Here is a 24,290-nt window from a genome sequence, read left to right as displayed (position 1 = left end):
TTTTATGTTATTATTATGATTAGATAATACAATAATAATATTGTATTATCATTTTGTAGGGTATATTTCATTCTGCTCTTTATTATTTACAGGAAAGTTCATTTCATATTTTAGTTTAATAATGTAAAAATAATGCATAATAAACAAAATAATATTTAGCATATGTTGGGGAAGGGGAGACAAAACCTATTTGAAGGAACCCGTTCTGCTTCTATTGCAGATGAGTGGGTGTTAGGTGTAAGCATGGGAAGATTAATTCTTCCATGCACTGAAATATAGTATTTTTAACGAATGCACATACATGTGCATAACTTTGGATATAGGAAATTCTATTGATTATTTAGTCTCTTGCAAGAGGTGGGTGGAGTAACTGGAGAAATTCCTACATCTACTACCCAAGGCTAGCTAATTCATCATTGAGTAGAATAGTTTTTTGTAATTGAGTAGAACTGGAATTGTATTCCAGTTCTTCTAAGATTTGGGATCAAAGTCAATATTACGGTCACTTTAATGGACCTTATCTTTGGGAATTGTACTGTCTATTTCTGATTAATTAAAATTAAATGAGCAGCCTCAAATTAGACAGTTTGCAGCTGTCTTATAGTAACCATATTATAGTGATAAAATTATTTTATTTATAAATAAATATTGGTGTATAAGAACTTGTCTTATTTTCTTCCAGCGTTTGTCCTTTCTCCAATTGTATAAAGTCTCATATGGTGCTTGTAGAACCTGCACTTCCGACAACCATCACATTGGATGATCTGGAAGAAGCAGATGTCATTTTAGCAAATGTATCAAGATTGTTTGTTATCAGTTCTCCTTCTGGTATCCAGTTAAAAAATATAAGTGTATTAGTATTCAGCAGTTTTAAATCAGGTAAATGATAAAAGCAGATATACTAAGATTATGAATACAGTGAAATCTTTTTTTTTTTTTCTTTTTTTTTTATGAAACCCCCCAAACAGAAAAGGCATCAAACCTATAGTTCTTAGTACCATGTTTGGGTTGAAGGAGATGGGGGGGGGGATGCTGGAAACCTTGCTCTTGACACTAAACATGGGTTTCACCACTTCAAGCCTCCAATAAGCAGAGTGGTGGTATTGCACCAGTTGATGAGAGTCATGTTGTTATTAACTATTATTATTTTATTTAGTGTTTATTTACTGTTTACTATTGTTTATTAATCTGTTTGTAAAATGAACAAATTTTTCTGAAATTTCTTTACATAATTTCTGTATGAACCATGCTGATCTATTTGAAAATATAACAGGAGCTCTGCATATAACATACATATGCAGAGCTCCACTTATATTTTCTATTCAGGACATGCCTCCTTCACATGTGGATCTAAATCATGTCAGAAATTGAGGGGATTCTTAAAGGCCTCTTTAGTCAGAGCTGCAGTTAGCCATTCTTTCCATGAATTCTGCCAGGATTTTTAGTCCTCACAACAGCAGAGTGGCGTGTAAACATATACTTATTTAGGCATAATATATGACCAAAAAAAAAAGCCCATATGAATTTCACCCTTATGTTACTTTTGGTCTTTTCGGTCAAATTTCGATTTATTTATAAATTAGTTGCAACTGTTGCAAATCTTACTGTAGGCATTATATGAAACTGGAGATTGATATAAGCCATTTGGAATATGCATTATTCTTGTCTTATTTATTCAAGACAAGCATATTTTGACAAGAATTTAAGGTATAGTGAGGAATGAAGGACTTTATTCCACATGAGGGATTTTTAATAATGTGAATGGAAGAAGTTTTAAGGTTAGAAGATGTAAAACAGTAGTTCATGTAAGGAAATGAGGAATAGAAGTTGTGCAGTTCATCCTCAATGAGTTTGGTTGTAATGCCAAACAACATAAGACTGAAAATGGCCACAAGAGTTTCCATGGGAGTTTTGTAGGGGACAGTTTACTTTAAGTGTGTAGGTTTATTAGGGATTTTTTAATTTCAAAAATTAATGCTTCCTCATAGGCAGCATTAAAACTTTTTTTATGTACCCTTAAGTAGATACATCTGAAGATTGCTAGTGCACGATTGTTTTAATCCTACTCAGTGAAGATTTCTTGACTTTTAATAGAGAAATTTGGATAAAAACTCTATTTTAAAGGTATTTCAGCTTACAATATTGAGTGAATGGAATGTTTCAGGCTGCAAATGAGCGAAAAAAATTATTAGTAGTGATGCGTACTCCACACACTTTCACATGGCCTAATTGGAGAAATTAGGAAATTTACGAGAATTAGTAATAGGTTCCAAAAAAAGTATCAGTTTAAAATATATTGATAAAAATTATTAGGATTGCTATAAGATATATAAGATATACACTGTAATTTAAGTGTATATACTGTAAGTGTATACACTGTGATATAAGTGTATAAATCACACTATACACTGTGATACTTATAGTTTATACTGTGTAATCACAGTGTATAAGGTATATACACTGTTATCACTGCCATCTAGTGGTTCCTTTATCTGCAAATTCTTAATGCATGAATAATCACTGCTGATAATCAGATCAAGAGTATTACTCCCTCTGATTGCCTCTCAAACATGCTGCTGTAGAAAAGAATCCACAAAAAGTCTTGCTATAAAAGTCGTCCAATAAATCCACAAAAATCTTGCTGGTGTATGAGTGACCAACTCACAAGTTCCAGTCTATATCTGGGAAGTTAAAATCTCCCATTATAAGACAATTTGATTTACTGGCCCACTCTATTTCATTGTACTTATCATAGTCATTAGGCCTATAACATACTCCTACTGTCAACTTTGCTTTCCCAGTGCTTATGTCACACCAAACTGACTCAACAGTGCACTGTCTACCTATATCAACTGGATGCACTTCCTTAGATTTTTTTTATCTGGACAATGTCAGGATAGTGATATTAGGCTTAGCAACAGTGTACACAGACAGAAAAATTATAATCTGAGATATGATAAAAATAAAAGTACTTCAAAATGTATTTCTAAATGTTTCTTGGGAAAGTTGCATCTTCATCTTTCATTTGTTGAATTAAATGAGTTGTATTAAAAGGTTCAGAGGTGATCAGAATTGTATGTACACAAGATGCAGATGCATTACTCCAATGAATAGAGTAAGAATTAAGTAAAGAGTATCACTGGAACGAGATATGACATGAATAATTGACATTTTGAAGTGTCAATGACAGTTTAGTAGTTATATTTTACAAAGGATGGAGTAGATGTGCAGACTGAGTATTGATTTCGAGAAGTGGATTCCAAAACTGTATTAGAATATTAGGTGAAAGTAGACATTCTTGTTATACTAAATAAAATTCTTATAGTGGTAAACTAATTGGAGATCAGAGGTAAGGAACATGGCTATCAGAAATCATGATGATAATCTGGAATGTTACAGCTTTTCCAAAGTCTGCAGAAATTCTGTTGGAATACCGAAAAATTATCCAGGGAAAAGATTAGCATTAGCATTAGTAGAGGCATTTGATGCAAGAAAGCAAGCTTATGAAGCATCAGCCAAAAAAAAAAAAAACTAGAGGGAGTAATATGATTACTCTTGATTTGATTATCAGCAGTGATTCTTCATGCATTAAGAATCTGCAGATAAATGAACCACTAGGTGGCAGTGATCACAGTGTGCTGAAGTGGGATTTACTCAAGATGTAGAATGTTTCAGTTGTGTAGCTGTGGAAATGATGAGATGTAGACTAATACTGACCATTGAATCTGCTTACATAGCAGCTGTAATTGCAGAAAGACCAACTGTGATTTAGCAGCCATTTCAGGATTGTAGAAAGCCAGATGAGTTGATAGATGCAGGGAGAGACCATTCAGCAAGAGCAAGTGCTGGCAGATCTTTTTTGATATGAAAACATCTTTGGTGGCACCTACTAAATTTTTCTGACCGAAGTAAAACTGATTAGTAACAAAAATGTAAGACCTAAATGACACAAATTACATCACTTCCTAAATGACGCTAACTCAGTAACTAACATTGATTCAGTAGAGTAAGTAGCAGGCTTGAGCATAAAACATTACATCATTTGTACTAAATATTTCGGACTGAAGTAAAACCAATTGGTAATAAAAATGCAAGATGGAAATGATGCAAACGACGTCACTTCCTAAATGATGCTAACTCAGTCACTAATGTTGATTCGGTAGAGTAAGTAGCAGGAATGATCATAAAACATTACATTTTTTGTCCATAACTTTCTAGCTGTTAATTTTTAAAAATTTAAACCATTTTGATTTTCGTCAAAGATGTTTTCATGTAAAATAAAATTCTAGCTCCATGAAATTTTGTAGCATTTCCACATAGCGATCAGATTTAACTGTAATGTTTGAATTGATGATCAGATTTGGCAGATCCCTAATGTTGAATGATTCCTTAGACTTCTTCTTCTTGTTAAAACTGTTAGTAGTGAAACTGCTCTTTTTTGTTAGAAAACATTGGAATTCCCAAACAAATCCTAGAATGATTTTTCAATTTTTTTTCAAATTGTTGTAGAGGATAGGGAAGGAAGTTAAAAAATTAATTAAACAGAGCTGCAGAACACTAAGTTGGTGAATTTAAGAATTGATGAAATGATTTGTCCATGAGCACGGGATGGTTTGAGGCTTAAAAAGAAGTGAGATGGTATCATTTTCATTCTGCCCAAGTTCATATGCAGGGTTGGGTACAGAAACCAGATGATTTTTGAAATGAAATAATGCAGTGAAATTTGGTTTTATATTTAATGATTACTATCACTAGGAAGTATTTGATGCCATTTTATTTTTTAAAAATCACATCAGTGAGTGAGATGACTCCCATTATTCCTGACACATTGTTTTGGTCTACCTCAAAGATTTCTCATCACTTTTGGATCATTTCTGGAATTGCTGCAACCTCATCCCTTATTCTTTGTTTTAATTCTTTAATGTTTATGGGTTTAGTGAAACCACATGCCCTGGAAACATTTCGTGCCACACACTCATTGTTGTCCTTGCCACATGAGTAGTTGCTCCATTTTGCTGGAACCATAGGGTGCTAGTGTCAGTTCTATGGTGACAAAATTCTGGCTCCTTGAAATTTCGTAGCATTTCCACATAGTGATCTAATTTAGCCGTAATTGTACCGTCTCTGTTGTCTTCAAAGAAGTAAGGGTCTATGATCTTAAATGACACAACCCCACACCAGGTGCTTCCGTAGCCAGGTGGGCAGGAGCAGCAGTGCGTAACACACGCTTCTTGATTAGACCGCGGTTTGAGCCTGTGACCACCAAATATGGAGGATGCGGAAAGGTCAGGGAATGACCACTGCATATCCTTGGAGCAATATGGCCTTAGTTGCTAATGCTCCTAAAAACCAAATAACAAACAAACAACCCCACACCAGACAGTAACTCTTTCACTCTGAAGAGGACATTGATGGAGCTGTTTTGGATTTTCAGCTGCCCAATGGTGAAAATTCTGTTTGTTGACACAACTTGACAATTCAAAATGTGCCTCATCTGTCATAAGCAGAATGTTCTTGAAATATTCCTCAGTCATAATCAAGAGGAACTGCTTGGAAAAATACTGGTGAGTAGCCAAGTCCCTATCACTTAGCTCTTGAACAACTGCTATTTTGTATGGAAAAAGATTGAGATCCTTATGCAAAATTCTGCACAAGCTGAGCATGGAAATTCTCTGGAAAGTGGCTTGGTTCCTGGCCAAGTGGCATGGACTCCAAAGGATAGCTCTTCTCACATTTTCTATGTTCTCTGGCATTGACTCTTTGCACAACAGCAAGAGGTTTCTTCTTCACTACAGAAGAATTTTTCTAAATGTTCTGTACCTATAGATTTACCGTGTTATGGCTGGGAACTGAGTCATGACAAGGGATATTGAAGTGATTGTGAAATAATTGCTGCATTATGATAACAGAGTCACCATTCTTGAAATGCATTTCAAAAGCACAATGCCACCCACTGATCTAAGCCCCCTTATACACTGAAAGGACAGGCTTCATGGGATATGGTTCCTGGGCAATGCAACGCTGTCACCCCTCTTGCAAGTGGATGAACCCACTGCTTGGTAGATATATGGATTCACGTAGACGGTAATTCGATGCCAGTATGGATAAATGTTGTGAGTTAAGTGACTTTGAAAGAGAGATGGTAGTGGGTGCCCAATACACGGGTCACTCTGCTGCGGAGGTGGTTCAATTATCCCCATTCAACAGTATCAAGAGTGTATCAGGAATAAGCAACTTCCAGAATAACATCTCATTATGGACAGTGCTGTGGGTGGAGAAAGGTGGTAGATGAACATGGCCATCGACGTCTGTCTTGTATTGTTCCAACCAACTGGAGAGGTGCCAGAAACGTCTCCACCAAGACTATCAGGCGATTATTAGCCACAGTAGGTTATGGGAGCCGCTGGCCCACCAGAGTTCCATTGATAACACCACAACACACAGGACTCTATGCCTCAACTGGATGAAAGGACATCAGCACGACCTTGGATGATTGGAGATGGGCCTTCTGGTCTGATGAGTCCCATTTCCAGTTATTTTGAGAAGAAATAACTGGAAATATAACTGCATATCTGGCGGAAACTGCACAAAGCTATGCACCCGTCATGTCAACAAGGAACTGTTTAGAGAGGTGGATGATTGGTAATGGTCTGGGGCATGTTCAACTGGCATATGTTGGGACCTCTGGTATATCTAGATGCATCTCTGAATAGTCCAGGTTATGTGTCCATCCTTGCAGACCATCTGCATCCCTTCATGGTTATTGTGCACCCACGGGCAATGGACTCTTCCAGCAGGACAATACACCTCCCCACAGAGCCGTGGTGACTAGAACATGATTCGAAGAGCATTCCGCAGATTTTACCATTACGGAATGGCCTGCCGTTTACCAGATATGAACCCTGTGGAGTATCTTTGGGATGCTGTGGAAAGATCCATTTGAGCTTTGGATCCTCCACCCAGGAATGTGATGAAATTATGGACAGCGGTTCAGCAAGCACGGATGGAAATACCCATAGAATGCTTTCGTGAACTAGTGGACTCGATGCCTCACTGTGTGACTGCCCTTATCTGGGCATAAGGCAGGCCTACCCATTACTAGGTAGCTATCCTGTGATTTCTGTCCACTCAGTGTACTCCATCTGGCAATGTTGCTGCAGTAATGTGATTTGGAATTTTTCAGGTTTCTCTGCCCCACCCTGTACAGTACATGGCACTTATTGTGATCACTGATAATGTTATCACTCTAATGAAATCCCAATCAGACTTATACTACTCATAGAAAAAATATTTATTGTAATCAGTGCTTCAGTTTATGTTATCACTTTTTTTGCTGTAATACAACTTACGCATGTGCAGTGGAAGTACTTACGTCACATCCTGATTTTTTTCTTGAACTCTGACCTGTTGCTTGTCTAGTTACTGCTACTGCTTCAGTCCAGTTCGATTTGTTGGTGTCATTACTCCGTGAAAGAGAGTACTGCATGTACTCTGGCTGTTTTAAAATAGAGCATTAATGGTTTCTTTATTTGTTTTTAATGGTGTGTATGGATTTCGAGAAACATTATGACAGTTTGATTTTTATTGATGACTTTCTCAAAGGAATAGTGGAAAGTCAAATTAAAATATTTTATATTGCTTGATTTTGATGTTTTCTTTCTGTCCACTTCCACGTTTTATGTTCATGTTTCCATTCTACATCAATAAACAGTGTTCAACAGCCACATTCTTGTTCCTTCGGTTATTGTTACAAGCTGTGTCCCAAAGTGATCACAATTAGTGATTTCTACTGTTTCTCTCTCTCTCTCTCTCTCTATATATATATATATATATATATACAGTCGAACTTCCCTATAACGAATTCTATAAATCCAGCGAAAAAATTCGTTATAGAGAAATTTCGTTATACAGAGAATATCTTTTTTATTAGAAATTGTTATTTAATTAGAAAATGAAAATGAATCTACATTTATTTTTAATGTATTTTATTTCAAAAACACTTATTTAAATTACGCTTACACAATTTTCGCCAGTAAGTATCACAAATTAAAAAAAATCCGTAATTTTTTTCGTTTGCACAGTACAATTAAAAAATGTCTGATTCTCAAAGAAAACCTCACATTTGTTCAGAGCATTAAAAACATTATCAGGAACATTTTCACAAAACTGTAGACCCATACGAACCATTTTAAAAGCGTTAATCATTTCTTCACGAGTTGGCTTTTCTACGGGTTGTTCTGATGTGTCTTCAGCGTCATCGTTAATTTCTTCGTGATCATGGTCGTGTCTAACACTGTTCAGCAGTATTTCATCTTCATTTGGATGTTCTGTTGTAGTCAGGTCTTGATCTACATAAACATAACTATCCAGTGTTATTTCATTTTCTATGTTTCCGGACGATTCTAATATTTTCCAAAAGTTTTTCAGTTGTGAAAGGGGCAGTTCATCTTGTTCATCCAGTTGATGTTCGACTTCTGCATTCAATGCAAATCCCGCTTTCGAAAAACAATTTTGAATAGTGTATTCAGTGACATCGTTTGTCCAAACTTTTGCCAGTTCAGAGATGCAATCTCTAAGGTTAATTGTAACTTCCAAGTTTCTATTTTCTGATAACGCATTGACAATCTTCATTATTATTCTCTTTCGATAATGAAATTTAAAATTTTTAATTATGCCTTGGTCCATTGGCTGGAGTTTTGACATCACGTTTGGTGGTAAAAACAATAACTTCACACTTTTAAGTTTGGCAGAAATACTGGCAGGATGTGCTGGACAGTTGTCAGTTACCAACACGATTTTCCTTTTTTCTTTTGTTATACGCTTGTCTAGTTTTAATATCCAGTCTTCAAAGATATCACTGGTTATCCATGCTTTTTTATTAAAGGTGTAGTCAACTTCCAAAGATTTTGTGCCTCTAAAACATCTTGGGTTTTTTGATTTTCCGATTACTAAAAGTCTTAATTTTTCACTTCCTGTCATATTTGCTCCAACTAGCACAGTGATTCTTTCTTTGCTTTGTTTTCCGCCAAAACATTTATCGTCTTTAAAAGCAAGAGTTCTATTCGGTAAACATTTAAAGAATAAATCCATTTCGTCAGCATTAAAAACATCCTTAGGTTCATATTCTTCCAAAATCTTCTTTAAGGTATTGTTCCTCCAACTGTTGCAATCTTCTTCACTTACATTAACACTTTCTCCACAAATAACCTTTTCCACAATTCTGTGGCGCTTCTTAAATTTATCTAGCCACCCAGTGCTCGCATTAAATTCTGTATGTCCCAGGGACTGTGCAAATTTCAGAGCTTGTTGCTTAATTATTGGACCCGATATTGGTATATTCTTTTCACGATCATTTGCACCCATTTTAGAACAACTTTATCAACATCTTCGTATATACACAACTTAATTCGCTTCTTGTCTGCTGCTCCTTCAATTGCATTTAAAATTGATTCTCGATTTTTTAAAATCGTAGATAAGCTGCTTGAGGTATGCCATATTTCTCCGCAATATCTTTTTTCTTAAAACTCTGGTCAATATCATGAAGAATCTTTACTTTATCATTAATACTTAAACATTTTCTCTTCGACATTTTTTCCCCAAATGTAAAAATCACTGGACTGTAGCTCTTGCCGATACATACACCGCAAACTTCACTGCGCTGGCCATATAGTGAATTGTTAGTACAGGTACCGCCTACTCAATGACGTTTGCTTGCCAATTCAACAGTATCACGTGACTTTTCCTATCAATCACTTTGAAGAAATATACGACTTTCATTCATATATAAAATTTACGGTTAATGTATGCTGTATGTTACTTTTAAAAAAAAAAAATAAAATAAAAAAATACAAGAGCATATAGCCTATGTGATTGATGACAAATTGTTCTAAAAGAACTAAATGAAAAAAAAAATTTTTTCATGAAAACCATCTACTAGGAGTCCAGTTAGATGAGAACGGACATATCATATAATGATTGACAGGAAGGTCACGTGGTACGGTTGAGGTGAGAAGCGAATGTCACTCAGTAGGCATTCGTTACTAAAAATCGACTATGGCATCATTCTATGTATTGCCGCCACAGCACGCTAAAGGCTTACCGCAGCGAATTTTGTTTTCCCCTGAGCCAACATCAATTTACAAATCTATCCTATTTATTGTAAAGTTTATGACCACTTTTAAGAAAACCCATTTGGTTTTATAACTGTAACAAAAATGAAACAAAGACCTTCCTACGGGCGTCAATGACCACAAGTATTCACTAAAAGAATGATTAATTCCAGATGCTAATGCGTAATTTCGGAGGGAAGGAGGTCGTATATTTTTAAAAATTCGTTTTAGAGAGACTAACACTTCGCTATATGGGGTTAATTTTACATGTAATTTCGTTTCAAGGTGCAATGTTTTGCGAAAAAATTTGTAATATAGAGAAATTCGTTAAATAGAAGTTCGTAATAGAGAAGTTCCACTGTATTTAGAAAATTAAATGCACTAGGCATAATCCTTATGGGTTTTGATAATTAACTATATAATATCGGTGTAAATACACCATAGTTAACCCATATATTTGAGCTACGATTGTAGCGTAGAAGGCATCGTTTTAAATGTATCTCATAATGTGGTTGCCTTCACAACAAGATAGCTACTATTGAATTACTTCAATTCAAAGTAGAGAAGGCTACTGTTATTTATTTTCAGCGGTACCACCACCCAGACGATTGTTTCAAAGCTTTTTGGCTTCGTCATCAGTGGGCGGGTAGGTACCTAGGTAATACAACAAGCCATCTCAGTTGCGAAGTTGTATCCACATTATGAGAGATGCCAGAAGGGTGTGGTGGTAATGTATTTGGAAAATTAAATGCACTAGGCATAATCCTTATGGGTTTTGATAATTAACTATATAATATCGGTGTAAATACACCATAGTTAACCCATATATTTGAGCTACGATTGTAGCGTAGAAGGCATCGTTTTAAGGATTATGCCTAGTGCATTTAATTTTCCAAATACATTACCACCACACCCTTCTGGCATCTCTCATAATGTGGATACAACTTCGCAACTGAGATGGCTTGTTGTATTACCTAGGTACCTACCCGCCTACTGATGACGAAGCCAAAAAGCTTCGAAACGATCGTCTGGGTGGTGGTACTGCTGAAAATAAATAACAGTAGCCTTCTCTACTAGAGAAGCGTTATTTATTTGAAGTAATTCAATAGTAGCTATCTTGTTGTGAAGGCAACCACATTATGAGATACATTTAAAACGATGCCTTCTACGCTACAATCGTAGCTCAAATATATGGGTTAACTATGGTGTATTTACACCGATATTATATAGTTAATATATATATATATATATATATACATACATACACACACACACAGGTAGTTCCCGCTTTATGAGTTTTTGCTTTACGAGTTTTTTTTCCCCCAAATATCAAGTATCTACAGAATCAAAAATATGAACATTAATTGCAATAAATAAATGCTAAACATTCATAAATACGGCATTTCAAACCACATGCGTAGCTATACAATGCATTACTACTGTTACTGGGTTTATTTGTTTAGGCAGAGATAAGGAAGGAGGTCCAACTCTTAAGGAATTTTGGAAAAAATTCCATATTTTAGATGCAATCAAAATAAGAAAATGAGCCTGGGATAAAATTACAGAGAAGAACATGGTGTTTGGAATAGACTCTACTATCATTTTATTGATAATTTTGAAGGATTTCAAGAACCAGCAGAGATCATACAAACTGAAGTAGAAGTGGTTGTTAATATTGCTAACCAATTGCAGCTGGAGGTTTCTACAACTAACGTAACTGATCTGCTTCAAACACACAATGGAGAGCTCAAATTAAGACCTCCTTGAAATAGCAAAATGTGAAGAAGCTGAAGAAAAATAAGATTTAACAGATGAAACTCCTATTCGTTCCTTTACTCTCAAGGAGCTTGACAAAGCTTTTCAACACAGAAAAAGCTATTGAGATTTTTGAGTCACAAGATTCAAATTTTGAGCACACTAAAAATGTTGCTACAGATTAAAGAAAAATGCTTATGCATGCTACTATTGTGAAATTTCTAAGAAAAGAGAAAATTGTCTTTGAAACACACGACTCTTGAAGCATTTCCAAAGAAGAAAATGATTCCTTGTGCTTCCAACAAATCAACACATGCCGAGCCAACAATGAGTGAAGAACCATCAATGAGTGTGCATTTAGTGGATGATGATGATGATGATGAAGAATTAACATTCTTTAACATTTGTATGACAAATAATTTCTTTATTATTATAATTTCCTTGATTTTAAAGTCTGTTTTCATTTCTTTGGATAAATAAATCATTGTTTAAGTGTAAACTATTGTTTTGTTGATCTTTATTTAACATTACTATGGTCAAATTTCATTGTTGAGAACACAACCCCTGTTTTTAACATTACACCTAGGGGGAAAAAATCCTGCTTTACAAGCTTGTGCTAGGAACAAAATAGTCGACCGGGCTAGCCGAGTGGGTAAAGTACCTGCCCGGTAACCCAAAGGTCGCGGGTTCGATTCCCGCCTCGGGCTTGGATCAAAGTACTGCAAAAACCTTGGGAGGTGCAATATGGCCACAGAAGCCAATGCGCCAACAACTACAAAATCAATCAATCAATCAATCAATCAGGAACAAAATAACTCATAAAGTTGGGAACTACCTGTATATGTAACTTTAATAACATGTAAAGTAAAAATAAAATAAGATAATATAAAATGAAGAATAGGGTGCCATTGGAGAAACATTCCTAAATAATTTAGAAAATAGAGTCCAGATTAAAAGAAATTTAATTGCACCCCCTTTGCTAAGCACCTGTTTCTGAATTATGTGAAATATCACTATATATAAATGTATTCTACCAACAATACAGGTTGACCAGGCAGGCACTTTACTTTTTCTGTGTTGAGCATTTTATACTCTGATCCATGCCCAAGGCGGGTTTGAATCCCGTCTCATTACAAATGCTCATTCCAAAATGAGCATTTGCAACCTTTATACAACAGTTTTGGTAAACATGACAATTATGGTTGAAATGTTATCAGAAGCCCTCAGTTTGCTTCAGTTTATCATTTTAAATGGAAAACAAAATGAAAAGTTCATCAGGTTCAAACTAATATTTAGCTGAACCGCCTCTGGCCCCGATGAGAGCAGCACACCATCGAGGCATTGACAAGATCAATTTCTGAATATAATGAACTGATAGTTCGTGGTTCCAAACACGAATTATGACTTCCTGAAGTTCATGAATGGTCTTTGGTTTCTTTATGACAACTGCAGATTTTTTTCCACACGATGCCAACAGTTCTCTATAGGAGTCAGTTCTGGGCTGTTTTCTGGCCAGCTAAGAGTTGTAATGGACTGTTTTCCAACCATTTTTTCATCTGTAACAAATGTAAACACATTACTGTCGAACCGCTAATGCAGAAATGAAGCTAAAGTAACTACCGAAGTGCCTACTTACACTTTTCGCCCGATGATAAGGAGCTGAGTCATCCTGGAAGATGCAGTTACTTGGCAAGTTGAAATGGTCTCTAATGGTTGGCAGCAATTTGCCTTCCAGTATAGCCAGGTATCCATTGGATGGTATTCTTCACCACGTCTAAGGTGAATTGTTTGTCTCCCATCAGAGCCATGCAGGTTGAATTTCTTCTCGTCTGAGAAAATACCTGACTTCCATTGCTCAGGGGTCCATTTGACATGCTCCTTACACCAAATTAATCGGGCCCTTTTCATTTTTTGTGTGAGGAGGGGGCTTCTTCTTAGGGCAATGGGCTACAAGTCCATTTTTGAAGAGGCGTCTTCTGACTGTTACTGCACTTGCTACCACTCCTGTATGTTCTTCCCATTCTTTTTTCAGCTCAGACAAAGAAGCTTTACGGTTTTTAAGGCATAAGTTCTTCAAAACGCATTCCTGATTTGGCATAGTTCCTTATCCTGTTCCATCCAGTTCCTTTTTTTCTATCAGCAGAACCTCGAGTTTGAAAAGAAATCTACTCACTGTTGACTGATTACAAAGCACTCTTTCTTTGTGGCATCAACTACAAGTAACTCGCCATCCTGACACAATCAAGGAATGACTGCAACTCTTGCAGAGCGTGCTTATATAGCTGAAAGTAACAGCTGATGCAATATTATGTCATCACTTACGTGTGTCAATCTTATCTGATGCAATCTGTAAGAAATATTGCCATATACTTACGTTATTTGGACGACAATTACAATTTTAACAGGTGATGCACTTTCTTTGAACACCTGTGTGTGTGTGTGTGTGTGTGTGTGTGTGTGTGTGTGTGTGTGTGTGTGTGTGTGTGTGTGTGTATAGATATATATATATATATTATAAATGATAATATAAGATGATATAACTGGAATTTATTTCTATTAAAAAGTTGTATCTCTCCTGACATTGCTGTATGGGTTTATTAGAGTAGTTTGTAATGTTATTTATTGTAATCTTTTATTATGATAATAAATTAAATTAAGTTTTGTTTTTATAATAGAAACCTCTGATAAAACTCATTGTGTCTTATATTTATTTAGCTGAGAGTGCCGTACAAAAACAGCATTTTCTACTTGAAGGTCAGAATTATACCACGAATGTTGCTTATATCACAGATGATTGGACTGCTCAAAACACAGTTCTTCTGAAAGACACTTTTATGATAACAAGGGTACCATCTGGTTATGCTGAGCAGCAGATTTTGGATAAACTGCCTTTATCAGTACAGAAAGTTGTGAATGAAGTAAGCATTCACTTTTACCATTTTTACCCTGTAATATTATATTAACAACCTCAGAATAATGGAGCCACATATAAAAGAAAATAAATTCTTTTTTTTTTTTTACTCTTTGTATTGTGCTTTTACAAATAATTCATTCACCCACTCTTTTGGGTCTCAGGCAAGCCACAGTTTTTTTAAAGCTAACAAATGATTTTCTTATTAATTTTGGATTGCTGTTTCTTTCTGTTTTGTATTATATCACATTATCCTTAGAAGGTACTAAGCATTAAAGAATTTGCTATTTAACTAAGGTATCACTTATTTTTCTTATTTTTTTTTTATAATTGCTTAATGGGTTAAAAATAGATAAAAGTCATTATACTTGTACATTTAGGAGGGGGGGGGAAATACTGACATAATGAATCAGAGTTGATCTGCCTTCACTTTTGAGATTTTTACTCCTAGTTTAGACTCTTAGTAAGCATTTTAGTTTAATGTTAGCCACTTATGGAGACAGTTCCAGAAAACAAATGTGATAATATCTTTATTAGAAAATTTCCTTTTTACAAGTATGCAAAATAATATGCAGGTTTAATGTCCAAGTTTACAGATGTTACAACAGTATAGTATGCTACTGCAACAAGATCTAGAAAAGTTGGGCAGATGAGCTGAGAGGTGGCAACTGAAGTTTAACATTGACAAATGCAAAGTACTGCATATGGGTAGCAGTAACCCCAGAGTAACGTACCAACTGTGGGATACTACACCCATGGTAGTGGAGAATGAAAAAGACCTGGGGATAATTGTGCAGTCAGATATGAAGTTTTCTGACAGTGCATACGGGTTGCCAGAGCAGGTCACAGGGTCTTGTCAATGATATTCAGCAATTTTGCTAGCAGGGATAAGGAGGTGATTACCCTTTGTATAAGGCAATGGTCAAGACACATCTGAGTACTGCATACATGTTTGGAGGCCTCATTTTAGGAAGAATGTAGAGCTGCTGGAACGAGTATAGAGAAGGACAACGAGATTGGTGAGAGGAACAAAGGAGTGCTCTTACCTAGAAAGGCTTAAGTTATGCAAATTGCAGCATCTGGTGACCTGTGAGGCGATCTGATTGAGGTGTTCAAGGCTTTGAATGGATTGAGCAAGCTCAGTGCTGACAGAATTTTCTTCTTCTTGCTTAGATTATGCACTTGAGAGGACATAGATTCAAATTTATGAAAGATAGTTGCAGAATAGGGTGTGGAAATTTGTCTCTAGATAGAGTGGGTAGTTGATTGCCTGAACAAACTTCCATCGTTGTTGTTGAATATGATAGCTTAAATAAATTCAGGTAAAAACTGGACAAACATTTGGAGCAAATGGATGGGTGAAATGGGAAGTAATTTTGTGGTTAGACTTTGATTTTTACAACCATTTACTGCTTTTATATTTTACATTTAGAAAAAAGATTATTAAATATCAGAAGAAAGCTGATACTTTTAGAATGGGCATCTTTTTGATAGAGAGTGGTCGTTACAGAGGATCACATCTTGAGATTATTTATTTTTTAAAATCCTCTTTAATTAGCTACAGAGAAGCAATAGTTTTTTTTTTATTTTTTTTTTTTTATTAAATTCAATTTGGGAAAACAAGGAATGAAAATAGTTTTATAGTTATTTTTGTTACTAAGAATGTATATTTATTAAGAATAATTAAACTAGTAATCAGCAAAATAAATATAAATGCTAACAATTTTTGATTAGTATATGCTTCTGTATTTCTCAAATTTTACATGAAAGCAGACTTTTAAAACAGTGACTTCATTTTTATTTTCAGGTATTTATATATGAGGAAGCAAGTCTAGCAGTGTTTGTTGTTGCAGATAAAAAAGTGGCACAAGTTGTAGAAACACATGAAAACATTTCCTTTGAAAACAGGATTGCTACGATTTCTTTGGTAAATCTGGTGATTAGAACTCCGCCCGTAAGTGCAGGTTTTAGTAATATATGTATAATATCAATTAAAATGTTGTTTCTAAACATGAAATAAATGTTGTTGGCTCTTAGTTACTTCTCCTTCCCTTCCATCTCCCTCTATTTTGTATTTCTGTTCTTCATTTCTATATTTTTTCTACCCACTCATGAAATACATATGTAAATAAGTTAGCATGAATAATAATAAAAAAAAAAAAAAGTCAATTCTTCAAATCTTTTATATAATGGATTTCATTCTACCACTAATTGTCCTTAATCCAGTAATTCATACAAACAAATTTCAGTTAATTAATTCATATTGTTGTGATTTGTATCATATAAATGATTGTCATTATATTATCAGTTGTGGCAATATTATTTTGTGTCAGTATTAATGATGATGGAAAAAACTTGACCTTGACTTTTTTTTTTTTTTTTTTATGAAAACACCAAACATGAAAGGAGATGGGGAGGGAGAGAATGCTGGAAACTTTGCCCTGATGACTAAACATGGGTTTCACCACTGGCTTCTAGAATGAGCATATCTAGCATTGGGATTAAGCTAATTCTGGATAACAGATGGAAGCAGTGGAAGTTAATAGATTTAAGTGATTAGGACTTTTACACAGACCTGTTGAGAGATCTGCCCTGCTCTGATGGGAGCGGTGACTATGAAAGACATCTGCTGTATTAGTCATTTGATTCAAAACCAAGTGATTACCGCTTATGTATAATGACTAATAAAACTTCATATTGTAACTCCCAGATTCCTTTCCTCCTCCACTGTTTTTATTTCTACTCCACAAAGTGTATAATTTATTTGTGGGTTACTATTCCCCAAGTGTAAGATACTTGCATTTAGCAGCATTAAATGTTTTAATGTTTGCATGTTTTAATGCATGCTTTTAGTAGCATTAAAACATACCACTTTTCTGAGCATTCTTGCAGCCTATTTAAGTCATCCTGAAGGAGTGCTGCTTGGTATGGATCATTAACTACTCTACCAATCTTTACGTTGTCAAAAAATTTTGACATCAAGTCTTCTATTCCATTGTTGATGTTGTCTGTGAAAATCAGAAACAACAGTGGTTCAAGAACTGATACTTGGGGAACCCCACTTCTGACTTTACACCAATCTGTAGAATATTCATTAATCACAACCCTCTGCCTCCTGCCCTTCAGCCACCCAGCAGTCCATCTTAGAATTTTTCCAGTAATCACATGTTCCAGCTTATAAAATAATCTCTCATGAGAGAATGAGTAAATTCCTTGCTAAAATCCAAATAAACTGTCAAAATTGTTCTCTACATGCAGCTCATGAGTAACTGTGTCAAAATAGCTTACCAAGTTAGTTAAACATGATTTTCCCTTAACAAACCTATGCTGTGTGTTATTCAGAATGCCATATCTGTCTAAATGTCCCTGGATTGCACTCTTAATCATTACGTCTAAGATGTTCTCTGCCACTAAAGCCAGACTGACTGATCTGTAGTTACCAACTTCACTCTTAGAACTGCCTTTATGTATTGGTGATACAGTGGCACTTCTCTAATCCAGAGGAATCTCTCTGAAGTCTAACGATGCCCTTATGATTAACGTCAATGATTCAATACACTCCCTGGCAGCATCGCTCAAAATTACTGGGTATACACTATCAATTCCAGGAGCCTTACTTGCTTTTATGCTTGAAAATTTTTCTAATAAATAGTCATCTGTAATTTCAAAATTAATAACTTCATATGACTCAGCCTCATTTGCATAGCTTCTTCCCAGCATGAAGTGCTTTCTTCAGCAAAGACAGATACAAAGTACCTGTTACATTCATCTGCACATCAGCCGGGTTGTCTAAGACTTTCCTGCGCCCACTGCACAATGGTCCTATCTGATTCACTTTTTTCTTCCTTGTATTAACGTACCCCAGGGGCTCACATCTAGTGAGTATGGGCTTGGCAAACCCAGGGTCCTGAGCTGGATATCATCATTCTTCTCTTTCTTGGTGATTCCCTTCTACTTCTGACCCCCACCCCGCTCTCTCTCTCTCAGGGTAATGCGGAATTTTTTTTTGGCTGGTGCAGCATAAGCGTCAGGCTTCTTTGCACCGTATGACTAATAATAATAATAATGAAAAATTCCTTGTTTCCATTCTTTAGCATTAGCATTAGTAGAGGCACATAATGCAAGAAAGCAAGCTTATGCGGCATCAACCAAAAAAAAACTCTAATTTCACCCCTCCGTTCTTTGCTCTCTTAGGCAGTATTTTCTCATATGCAGCCTTGGCCTCTCTAACATTATCTGCGGTACTATTGCAAATCACTTTGTAGCTTTTGTGGGCTTCACTACTTTTTATTGCTCTGTAACTGTCCCATGCTGTTGGACATAGTTTCTTCTCTATTTGATCAGCTAGCTCCTCATTCATCCATTTTGGCATCTTCCTCCTGAAATATTTTCTTAAGTGTACAGTCTGTCCTCGTATAGCACGATAGTTGCGTTCCTAGAAATCCTCGTGCAATGCAAAATCGTGCAAAATAAACAACAGGCCCTATGGGAAAAGTAGAGTTAGGTGCCGACCACCCAAGATTGAACACACATTTGGAACCAAAACATTACCAAACAATAAATAATCGGGTAATTTTAATCGTTATAAAATACTTACGTATTTTATAACGATTAAAATACGTAATAAAAATAATATTATATTATAATAAAGTATTTTTAGTATTTGTTGAATACTAAAAAAGTATTTTTTACGAATAAAATACGTATTTTATTCGTAAAAAATTTATTATATTAAATAAAATAGTCGTAATAAAATACTTACGTATTTTATAATACGTAAGTTCTGTATAAATTATAATACGTAAATCGTAATAAAATATTGCTAATGCTTTTGCTTCTATCGTAAGCAAACTTGCTTTTTGTTTGATTTTCTATCCAAAGAGATGACAGCTGTTCCATCTCTTCCAATTCTTTGTGTCTTAATCTAATGGATTTTAATTACACTTTGAGTTGTTCCCGCTATGAAAGTTGTTTTTATTTTCTCTGCATTCTTTGTAATTCTCGGCGTTGCCTCATTTAGGTCTGTAGCAAGTGCAATATCACATGGTCTTTAATTTCGCTCAAAGCGTTTCACAATTTCATATTTTTTCTCTATCGACAGAAGCGGACTGGCCATAAGCCTTACGGGGGAAACCACGGTGGGCCGGAGGCCGGTGCGATTTTGGCCATAAACCGTAGTATGAGACCACTATAAATTTTCCCGGGTAAGAATTTTTGATCCAGTCCGCCTCTGTTTATTGATATTGCTTTTTTTTTTTTCTCTCTGAATCTGCAGTGTCTTAGCCAGGATGCTTCCTTTTCACAACTTTTAAGTATTTTACTATTTTTTAGGGAATAAAGCACAATTACAAAACGAGGAGGCATGCTTGATACACTTAAACAAAGCTGCGCGCGTGTAGCAACTGAATAAATAACACCGTAAAGGCCGAGATACACTTTTAATTAACACCTCGCATTTTACTAAAGCACATTTTTGGAGGTTACTACCATAAAACAATAAAAACAATTTCCAGTTGCGTTTCTGCTAGTGGAACCTGTTATAAACTGGTAGTAAACTCCATCTAATTGCATTTGCGATTATATCGATAGCTGGAATTGTGTTGGTTTTTACGTTATTATGGTGAAATGTGTTTCCCCTTCACTGATATGAAACACATAAATACATTTTCAGAATCTTCTTCATTACTATCGTGTTGCGTTCAGTTGGGGTGATTCCGCGTTCGACTGCCATTTCTTGTAAACACAAAGGCGAATCGTGTATAAGCGAATTCGGTTCGTGTTATATAAGATAACGTTCCCCTATTTATAAATCGTGTATGATCGAATTCGTGTAATGCAAACACATGTTATACGAGGACCGACTGTACGTATGGGTTCATAGTTTCTGTGATTTTTGCTTTAAAGGTATTTCATAATTGTAGTATATTTTTCCTAAATGTGCAATCCACCCAATCAGTAGATGCCATATATTGCCTTAAACTGTCAGAGTCCCCTCTTCTGAAATTAAAACCCATGCCTTTACCTTTAACTAGTGCATCATCTTTCTTCATCTTCCAATTGACAACTGCATGATCAATACCTGCCATTGGTTCTTGTATTTTAAGCCTTCTGATGTCATTTGTGTATAATGATGAGGTCAAGATTTTTCTCACCCCTAGTATTATCCCTGACATGCTAATACAAGTAATAATCACTAGTTTACTTAGAAAATTTTTTCCCCAAGGTGAGTTTACCTCCCACTTATTCCAATCAATCTGAGGCATATTGAAGTCGCCCATAATAAGTCATTTGTGCTTGTTTGCCCATTTCATTTGCATGTAAAGACTCTCGTTATATTCTTCACAGTCTTCTGGTTTGTAGCTTACTCCCGCTTTCATTATACCTTTGCTTCCAACTAACTCATACCACACAGATTCTCCTTTGGCAGACATAACTTCAGACTCAGTGGAAGCTCCTTTTGCATTCAGGATGCTTTTGATAAGAAGCATGACACCACTACTACCACTCCTCCTATCTTCTCAATCATTCCTGAATACATTATACACACAATAGTGGAACTCATCATCCCCAGTTTCTGGGTGGTACCATGTTTCTGTTAGCGCCCTATTATGTCAGTTTCAATTATCCTAACCAGGAGTTCAAATTCAGCCATTTTATTGACAAAACTCCTGACATTACTGTAGGCACAGTTAAGACTAATATTCTTTAGTTTACTACCCTGATACACCCTTTGAAGTTATTTAGGTTTGTTTCCCTATCTTTCTCATCTCACTCATTTGAAATGTTGCTACTTCAGAACATCTTGCCAAAATTGGCTGTTGTGGCAACAAACAAGAATTCTTGAGGTGAGTGCAAGCATTACTTTGACTTATATGATCAGATAAACATGGATCTATATTACCCTTCTCCCCCCTACTAGCAGTTTCACTGAACCCTTAAGGTATCCTCAATGATATGGGAAAAAGTTCTTGCACCACCATTGTTCAAATGAATACTATCTCTAAAAAAATAGATTCCTTCTACCTGCAAATGCTGGCCATGCTGATAAAAAAATTTTCCCCCTAGAGCCTTGCAGATTCCCTCAAATCTTGAGTTAATCCACAAAGCTTTTAGCATATAATCATGCCTATTGTGTCTGGGCAGAATTGGATTGATGAACACATACACATTGTGGAGACACGTACACATTCTGACCTAACTCACACCATTTTTTCAGCATGGTCCTATATTTACCCGACAGATGGTCAGGCTATATTTGTTTAATATCGCTAGTCTCCACATGAATAATAATGCTCTCTTTACCTCCCTTAAAATCTCTCATTATATTCTTATTATATTAAAATGAATGCTGTGATCTGAGATATCTGTTGCTATTTGTATAATTTATTAAATTGCAGTGTGTGAAATGTGTTGCATTATTAAAATCTAGAAGGAACCAAATAACGTAAATAACAAAAAGTTGAATAAATATTATGTTAAGGTATGTGTAATAAAGCAAAAACAATTATTTATTTATTATTAGTTAATTACTAATTAACTAACAATAAGTTAGTTAACTAACAATAACTAACAATAAGTAACTGTGCGGACGTGCCTTTCTGCCGCTCTTGGAACAGAAAGTTTTTTCTGATTTATTTTCTGCTTTATTAGTTTAAATTGACATATTAACTTATTTCTAGAGTAGCTTTATATTCCTATTTACGGTACTTAAAGTTAAAGTAACTTAGATAGAGATTTGTAGGTATTACTTAGTATCGGAAAGGGTATCAAATCCACGTGTTTACCGTTCATAATAGGCCGCCATTGTTACGTGAAAATTAATCAGTAAAATCTATTAATCTTGTTGAACTTCATTGGCAATTAAATTGTACTTTTAACTATACATATAACCACTTAGGTTACGGAACATGAATAATTAGTAAAAATAAATAATTAATACATAACTTGATACGGAAGTTATATAAAGGAATTTCGTAGATAACACTCGTTACTGAAACGCGATACAGCATATCCGGAATTCGATAGCATTAGCTTTGTATAGTATAGTGCATAATATAATATTGTCAATTAATCAGTAGATCTATTAATCTTGTTAAACTTCATTGTCAATTAAATTGTACTTTTAACTATATATATATATAACGACTTAGAGTACAAACGTAACAAATAATTAATACATACTTGATACGGAAGTTATATAAAGGGAACTCGTAGATAACACTCGATACTGAAAAATAAATATAGCGTTATAACTGTGTTAAGATACAAGTTTAAGGTTTTAATTTTGTTCTTGAATTGTAATTTTATTGACATTTAAATCGAAATCATGACTCTGAACAGAGCAGCAAAGCAAAAGGCTCAAGCTAATGGGAGTGCTGTGACTCAGGGGAGAACTGAGGGGGGCAGTTGCCCTCTGAATCACAGCCTTTTAAGATGCACTGTTTGCTTGATGTTTGCGGAGCAATCGGGTACGGGACATGATACTGCCATGGGGGATGTCTTTGTGTGTGCACTATGCAAGGAGTGCAAGGAAATTAGGCGACAACTCGGCGTTGTTATGGGCCTATATGAGACCTTGAAGGACAGGGTGGATGCCCTCGAAGGAAATAAATTGAGGGGCCCATCAAGCTCTCAGCTGCCCACATCAACGCCAGTGCTTGCACTTGGTCATCTTGCAACACAGAGGCAGCCCCCAAGGCAGAATGCGCTGGTCCCACAGGAACTAGTAGTTGTTGGTGACTCTATTGTCAGGGAAACAGGGAACATGCTTTGTAAAAAGGATAGGTGGAACAGGACCAGGGTATGTCTGCCAGGGGCAAAGGTTGATGACGTTGTAGAGCAGATATCATCTTTTAAGGGCACAAAAGGTGATATAGTTGTACACGTTGGCACTAATGATATTAAGAGTAGGAGACCAGCGGAATTACTTAACAAGTACAGGTCACTGTTGAAAAAAAGCCGTGAAGTAGGGTTGAATTTGAAAGTGTCTGCAATTCTGCCCAAACACGATAGGAGGGAGTATATGATGAGAGCCTTGTCGATCAATTCGGCCCTGGAAAGATTGTGCAAGGCTCAAGGGGTAGAATTTTTTTCAGCCTGGAATGTACTTGTTAACAGGAGAGATTGCTTCTACAGGGATGGGATACACTTAAATAGAAAGGGTGCAAGAATATTTGCTGATGCTATCGAGGCAGTGTTAGGTGGGTCGGAAAACTGCTAGCTTGGGGGGAGACAAAGACTAATGGATTAACAGTAGCCACTGGCAGAGGTGAAAGAGATTCTTGCACTGCTTCTATTGGAATGAGCAGAAGCCTGAAAAACAAGATGCAGGATATTTCAGAGACTGCTGGAAGTCATTGCGGTACAAGTAAACACATGGGTTGTGTTAGGGTAGCTAAGAATAGAAACAGGTGCAGGTATACTTGCGTGTACACCAATGCTAGGAGTTTAGTAAATAAATTTGATGAATTTGAGGTATTGCTCAAAACATCAAAGGCAGATATTGTTGGGATATC

At 35.7% G+C, this 24,290-nt stretch overlaps 1 protein-coding gene across 1 annotated transcript in view; it reads left to right on the top strand.

Moving 5' to 3' along the window:
- The window catches only part of Gnptab (N-acetylglucosamine-1-phosphate transferase subunits alpha and beta), an 86,911-nt gene that overhangs the window by 6,933 nt on the left and 55,688 nt on the right, over nt 1-24,290 (top strand). The window contains exons 4-6 of the mRNA XM_090383865.1: nt 683-879; nt 14,580-14,782; nt 16,583-16,729. Of these exons, the coding sequence (XP_090239991.1) occupies nt 683-879; nt 14,580-14,782; nt 16,583-16,729 (547 nt within the window). The remainder of the gene's footprint in view (nt 1-682; nt 880-14,579; nt 14,783-16,582; nt 16,730-24,290) is intronic.

This window comes from Mastigoproctus giganteus, chromosome 10 (genome assembly GCF_048544385.1).
Source record: "Mastigoproctus giganteus isolate SK-2022 chromosome 10, ASM4854438v1, whole genome shotgun sequence".
Lineage (NCBI taxonomy): Eukaryota > Metazoa > Arthropoda > Arachnida > Uropygi > Thelyphonidae > Mastigoproctus > Mastigoproctus giganteus.
Note: the sequence above shows the minus strand (reverse complement) of the source record. Positions and strands in the feature narration are given on the sequence as shown.